This window comes from Fomitiporia mediterranea (assembly GCF_000271605.1).
Source record: "Fomitiporia mediterranea MF3/22 unplaced genomic scaffold FOMMEscaffold_1, whole genome shotgun sequence".
Lineage (NCBI taxonomy): Eukaryota > Fungi > Basidiomycota > Agaricomycetes > Hymenochaetales > Hymenochaetaceae > Fomitiporia > Fomitiporia mediterranea.
The window spans coordinates 9,168,367-9,175,070 of NW_006760386.1; the positions used below are offsets into that span (position 1 = coordinate 9,168,367).

General features: G+C 47.1%; 4 protein-coding genes across 4 annotated transcripts; 3 read left to right on the forward strand and 1 right to left on the reverse strand.

Moving 5' to 3' along the window:
- Positions 1 to 130: 130 nt before the first annotated feature.
- On the forward strand, positions 131 to 1,189 carry FOMMEDRAFT_165111 (uncharacterized protein). The gene has a single exon (XM_007262449.1). It carries the CDS (start codon positions 454 to 456, stop codon positions 1,183 to 1,185), a length of 732 nt encoding a protein of 243 aa, XP_007262511.1. The 5' UTR covers positions 131 to 453; the 3' UTR covers positions 1,186 to 1,189.
- Positions 1,190 to 1,872: 683 nt separating this feature from the next.
- FOMMEDRAFT_71961 (uncharacterized protein) lies at positions 1,873 to 2,628 on the reverse strand (the record flags this gene model as incomplete). The annotated part of the gene is made up of 2 exons (XM_007262450.1): positions 1,873 to 2,364; positions 2,425 to 2,628. 2 exons carry the CDS (start codon positions 2,626 to 2,628, stop codon positions 1,873 to 1,875), a joined length of 696 nt encoding a protein of 231 aa, XP_007262512.1.
- Positions 2,629 to 3,953: 1,325 nt separating this feature from the next.
- On the forward strand, positions 3,954 to 5,231 carry FOMMEDRAFT_151429 (NAD-binding protein; the record flags this gene model as incomplete). Its single annotated transcript, XM_007262451.1, has 6 exons — positions 3,954 to 3,996; positions 4,049 to 4,389; positions 4,454 to 4,515; positions 4,574 to 4,754; positions 4,810 to 5,042; positions 5,102 to 5,231. The coding sequence occupies 6 exons, from the start codon at positions 3,954 to 3,956 to the stop codon at positions 5,229 to 5,231; spliced, it is 990 nt and encodes a 329-aa protein (XP_007262513.1).
- Positions 5,232 to 5,596: 365 nt separating this feature from the next.
- Positions 5,597 to 6,704, forward strand: FOMMEDRAFT_151430 (uncharacterized protein; the record flags this gene model as incomplete). The annotated part of the gene is made up of 2 exons (XM_007262452.1): positions 5,597 to 6,616; positions 6,678 to 6,704. 2 exons carry the CDS (start codon positions 5,597 to 5,599, stop codon positions 6,702 to 6,704), a joined length of 1,047 nt encoding a protein of 348 aa, XP_007262514.1.

Sequence of the window (6,704 nt, forward strand, 5' to 3'; positions counted from 1 at the left end):
AATCAAATTGTGCAATTTATAAAATAATAAGAGACTGGCACACGACCCTCGAAAAGCGAAAGGGGAATAACCCGAAACTACAACGCCACACAGCGACCATAACTGCCATACCTAGCCTGCTTGCACCAACACCAGTACACACGGACAATCACAACGCGCTAAAATCCCATTTCCAGACTACGGATAGACCCTTTGGGGACAGATTCCGGATGTGACTTTTGTAAATTGTATGTGTCCAGGTTTCCATTCATCCTTATAGGCTTCCGACGACCCGCTTATGAGTTGCTCTGGACCAACGACCCTCCAGCATCCCTTCCTTATTCACCCTTCGCCAACGTAAATAGAAATCCAACATATTGCTGTGCCGGACATACAAAGGCACGAGACAAGGGATTTACCAACCAACCTGCACGCCACACAGGGCTTTCTCATCCACCGCCGTAACGTGCTCGCATGTCGAATTCCACAACCTCGGCGCCGTCATCTACTTCATCTACACTTTCTACACTTTCTCACATTTCGCTGACGCCTTCCGTTACACAATCTTCTTCCTCCGACCAACCTACGGTGTCGACCGTAGAGCCGACCGTGGGCTTGAGACCTCATCCGCATACAGACGCTGCGGCGATTGTAGGAGGCGTTGTAGGCACGTTATGTGGACTCGCCACGTTATTCCTCCTCGGCCTGCTTTTCTGGAGACGGCGTAAGCGACGTGTGCTTAGGGAGAAGCAGATGGCAATCCGCCGTATGACCATTGTCGGGCCGCCATCGTCCGATTCGTCGTCCGCACCACCCACATTACCCTACCCCTTCACTGGGCAAGGACATCGTCCGGAATCCTTCGACGGCACGAGCTTTGTCGATATCGAAATGGCGGCAAAAAGCATTGGGTCCTTGAAAGATGAGGAAGCTGGACTTCCATGGTCGCTACCTCCTCCTGTACCTACGCCTACCCACAAACTTCAGCGCCAACGGGCTCACAGAGTTCCAAGTCGAGGGCGGAAGCCAGTTCCTCATGCTGGATCAGACTCGGCAAGTCTCTATAGCTCGAAACAAAGCGAGGTTGGGGAAGGCGATCGAATGATCCTGGTTAATGGCGTGTATGTTCTTGCACTGGAACATGAGAACGAGAACGAGGCCAAGATCATAGAAGAAAACCCCTTGCCGCCGCGCCCGCAGGACTGAGCATGACACACTAATGTAGGGGCGATCCGATTCACGCGATACCTCAAAATAAACTACCCGCAGGACGGGGGCGTTAGCTTTCGTATTTGAGCGAAGGCATGCACTATTACATCCCACGCTAGTTCGTGTAATTCCTCGCACCGACGGACGTCACGGTGACTTATTGTAATTAGTAGTAGTACCTCACCTTGCTTCGACTTCGCGCTCTTGCGCTTTTCTTGGTCCCATCAATAGACACCGAGTCGTATATTTATTGTGTTATTTATCGTCCACACTTTGTTGCTTATTGCTGTGACCTATTAGCATACCTTCCCCTTCTTGATGATTCCAGCGAGCTTGAGTATTTGCTAGCTAATAGTTGTGATTCCTATAATTCACTATTGATGAAGACCAATTAGTATTCATGCCTCTTTGATAGCAATATGAAAAAAAAGTCAGATCTACAGCCGAAGCTGCTAACCCGAGTTCTCGTCAATGCCCCAGCGCACATCCCATGAGGCGGGCCTGGGGCTCTTAGAACAAGGATGAACAAGGCATTTCATCGCTCATACTGAGGGAAAGAAACGGCAATGGCTCACCTTAGTTCTCCTGACGTGAATGTACTAGTCGCACAAATTCATTGTCTCTCACACACTAAATGAAATGAGACTGCACAATTTTCTGTCTATTAGTGCATGTTAAGTGGTACTAGGACAGCCGTGAAATTAAATAGCCTTCGCTTTGACGAGTTCTGAAAAGCATCGTAATCAGAAGCTTTCTACGATACATGTCAAAACATGACTTACGGTCGACCTCTGCAAGTGCATTATTGAGAATTTCGCGCTGGGTCCTTTCGTCACCAAGTTTTCCAAGTACAGAGTCCACGATAGTTTTCGTAAGCTGCGCCTGCTCATTCTCCTTCTCCTGCTGCTCGTAGCGAACCCAACTGTCAAGAACAGCCTTAAGTTCTGATGCAAGGGCAACACGCTGGCGTTGGACAAAAGCCTCGGACTCGAGTTTTGCGGTCTCTTTAGAGAGTGCGAAGAGACCCTCAGTAATAGTAGCGACGTCTTTCATTTGAGCAACAGAATCGATTCGTGCTTTGACAGCTTCAGTATGCTCAGTACGTGCTCCATTGAGGATGTCGCGAATCCTGTTGATGTGCCCCTCCGCCCAGTTCTTGTACGGTTCGCGCATGACCTAGGTAAAGTTTAAAATTAAAAAAAGTAGCGCACAATATATACATGAACGCCGACTTACCTTGGCAATGTACGTGAAAAGAATGGCCGTTCCGACGAGAATGACGGTCTCTTCGTTTACGACGTATAATTCCTGGGAGATGGCTGCAGCGGTGAGGCCCGTTCCAAGAATGACGGTACCGGTCTTCGTGGCAAGGCTCGTTGAAGGAACGGAGTTAATGATAGCAGACGCACGCTCAGCGGGCGGTTGACGATCCGACGACATGCCACGCCTATTGAAATCGGATGTATATTTAAGTTTACAGGATCCAGCTTTGGTCAAATAGTAACGTACGAAACGATGGCCTTTGGTAGAGCAGACGCTGCCAACGCAGGTCGCACTCTGCTCGCTGTTATGACACGTCAGACTTATCCAATGAAATGGACCTTTCTGTAGACACATACCAGCAGCACGGAGAGACGAGACAGCTACTCTGCTTGCCATGACTGACAGCACAGTGAGCCCGACAATGTTACGATTGTAAGTATGGTTGAGTGCGGAAACGAGACGAAATTCACGCATAGGACAAAGTCGGAAAGAAAACTCCCACAGCACAGTTACGTCAGCTATCAAATCCATCGCTGCTGTTTTTTAACCTTTTTTATAACTTTTCAGTATTTTACTTCTCGCTCTCACCTTCGTTTCCTCTGAATGTTGAGGAAATAAATCCATATATAACGTTGTTTTATCTAACTAGCTTTGTCCTGTTCTAGATTGTCCTTGATCGTATTTACGACATTAGCTCTTAGTCGCCTGTCTTTTTGCGGCCTTCGGTAGACCTGAATTTCGCTCGCATCATATTGCCGTTGAACCGTGGACGCCACAATTATTCTTTTCTCAATCTTATCGGCTCTCAACATCTATGCAAGTTTCAGCTTTCAGTGTACTGATCGCAGGTAGATCTTGCGGGACGTAAAAGGGTTACAACTTACAAGCATGTGGTTAGTGAATCAGCGCTAGTTCTCTCCGAGATACCCTGATTAATACTCGTCTCCGTCTTGATTTATCGTGTTGCAGATGAACCAATCATTCATAGTATGACTGTTCATGAACATCTTGATCTACGGTTGAAAATTCTGCAGGGCCGGCCTTCGTACAACTGTATGTCAAGACGACTAGTACTGAATGAACACAGGGGCTGCTCTTGTTTGACTAAGATGGCTGATTGCTCGGTATTTGGCGCAGTCCAATCCCCTACTTCTAACAATTGAGCTAAAGAATGGATAACGGGACTATCCAGATATCATCATGCAATCCACTCTGTTCTCCGAACTCTGCTAGTATAGACGCTCAAGGCACAAATTGACATACATGTTATCCTCAAGAAGATACACTTACCTTACTACGGCTTCATGCGCTTCCTCTTGGGCTTTCCATTGATAACAAAGCCACAGTAGCAAGCCTTTTCAATCGATGTGCGGCAGTGTGAAAGAACAATGGCTGCATTCCTTTTCTTTCTATCTTTACCGATTTCAACTAGGATCTAGTTCTACACACGCGGTATAAGAGTCCGTATCTCCCTTACGATTAGCGTTTATACCTCTAAAGTCATGAAGCAGGTATTCTTCCTCGGGGCAACAGGCTACATAGGAGGTGATTGTGTCTGCGTACACTATTATGTGCGTGATAGCTGAACGACACCTAGGTTCTTTACTTGTAGCATTGATCAAAGAACATCCCGAATTTCATTATGTGACACTTGTACGCTCCGCAACCTCGGAAGAAGCGGTGAGAGCAATTAGCGCAACGGTTATATCTGGCTCCTTCACGGACTTCGAACGAATCACGGAATTGTCTGAACAATCAGACATAATCATCAATGCTGCAGATAGCGACAATATCGAGCTCACGGTTGCAATTCTGAAAGGAATGAAGTCGAGGTATACGAAAGGGAACGGCGTAGGGATTCTTCTTCACACGAGTGGTACATGCAACTTCCTGGGGGAGAAGCCGCTATCTGGTGACCCAAGGACTACGGCCTGGACTGTGAGTATCCGACCTCCTTTTTTGCGTAGCTTGTTGAATTGAGTTTTCGTTGCTTTGGCATCAGGATTCGGAAATGGATGTCAAACTAATCAATCCTTCCATGCTTCACGGTCAAGTTGACACCCTGTATGTGGCCCGTCTGTGTGATTCCTTCTCTTTTTCGTGTTGCTTATCGAGCGCATAGGATACTGGAAGCTGGTCAAGAAGGGTACATGAATTCATACATAATTTGTCCCTCTATGGTTCATGGGCAATGCTCCGGGCCGGTACCTCGGACTCCGGCTCTCGTTAAAATGCTTGTGTCATGGATGCTAGAGCGTAATTATGCGTTTTGTAGCGGATCTCCGACCACTTGCTCTGGATTAGTAAGCTAGACTCGTTTCCGTATGTTGCCCGATACTGAAGTTACCTACTATGCAGATCAACATGGAGGACCTCATTCCCGTCTATTTGATTGTCTTTCAGTGTGCTCTCCAAACTGGTTCATCCTTGTCGAAGATGAGCCCATATGCGCGATATTACATCGCGACTGGGGAAGAAATGACTTGCATGGACACATTTGTCTTGGTGGCAGAAGCACTGCACGATAAAGGAAAGCTAGAATCGTCAGAACTGAATAGGGTATCCCCAGAAGAACTAAGCTTAGTTGGGAGGTATGCTTCTGCCATTTAATCATGTGTCTGTTTTCGGAACTGATCGCGACATTGTGAAGCATTTCTACGCTCGGGATGCATGTATGCTGCGAACACCTTTTGGAGATGGGTTGGAATCCAGGTGCTCCAAGCTTCAGACAGACAGTAGCGAATGACGTTGATAGCGTCTTGACAGAGCTGCATCTCTAAGAGACATCAGCTCAAAGAGTGTTATGTGAAAAGTTCTATGCAATATCATTATTAAGGATACAAGTCCCAGCCAATTGTGTTCAGTCAGTTGAGAATATACTTCCAATGCATGCCTTTCTTGGAAAACCCCGGTTCCGACTTCCCAAAACGAAAGACAAATCACGGATATCGTATGTTCTTTCATCTTTCTGGCAGTCCGATAGCGATCCCGTTATGATTCTTCTGTATTAGGGTTCGATTATATGAATGCAGAAGTCTACTCCTGGGAAGATATCGCTATGCATACACAAGGTGGCCACTGAACATCAGTCTCTAAAACGCCCACGCCAGTGTCAAATACCTGCCTGCGTAACTACCGACACGCAATGCCACCATATGAAGCTACGCGATACAGGAACAGGCCCAGAGAAAGCGGACGAAATCTGCGCCATTTCACTGTCCAGCCGCCCTTCGACGGGGATCCCGACGCCGATGTTATTCTACAATCATCGGATGGCGTGAAGTTTCTTGTCATCAAGTCCATCCTTGCGCACGGGTCTACGTTCTTCAAGACTATGTTGACTCTGCCTCAACCACCAAATCGTGCACCTTTACCTAAGGATCCAATGTTTAGTACCGGCTCCCCGACAGAATCCGGACTTCCAGTTATTCCCATGACAGAGTCGGACGCGAAAACAATTGATGTATTTTTGCGGATACTATATCCCATCACGTCACCAGACATCAAAGACCTCAATCTTGTGGACAGTCTCCTCAAGGTCGGAGTCAAATATGATTTTGACCTTGTAGTGGATCGGGCGAAGGACGAATTATGTAATTCAATTGTGAGAGATGAAGATAATGCCATAAAGGTGTTTGGGATAGCTTGTCGATATAGGCTAGATGACACCGCCCGTCTTGCTTCATACATGACGCTCAAAAAGCCTTTCTGTTCAAGGCTTACTCCGGACTTCGAGGAGCTTAAAATGAGGGACTTCTATTGCTTGTTCGATTACTATCGGAAGGTGGTAACAGCGGTGCGATCGTTGTTTTTAGATGAGCAGAGCGGCGTGTCATATTGCAGGAATATCACGCACTCCATTTTAGACAGGTCAGGGCGATGCCCGCGTAGCCATCGTGGCGAAGTGATTACCCGAAGTCACGACGAGTCTGGCGTAGTGGACGTTGTGGAACAAGTATATTTCCTCGGCTGGTGGATTGCATTCAGAAATTCGCTTTATATTAAGATTGCCCAAGGACCTGCGTCGGAAAAATTGGTCACCTTCGAGGCAATCTGGAGGGAGGTAAAAGCCTGCTGTCCTCATTGCCAAGCAACAGTCGAGATGGATCTTCGTTATGGTTTGGCGGACGTTGTCAATGCAGAGATCAAGAGGCTCATCAATAGTGTAAGTAGCTTTCCATGAGAGTATATTATCACAATTGATGTGTTCCTTCCTTCGCCACAAGGTGAGCCTTGAGATACCATGGGATTGA

Bases quoted from the DNA above. Each gene is read 5' to 3' on its own strand.
- FOMMEDRAFT_165111 (XM_007262449.1), top strand. From the start codon at position 454: ATGTCGAATTCCACAACCTCGGCGCCGTCATCTACTTCATCTACACTT.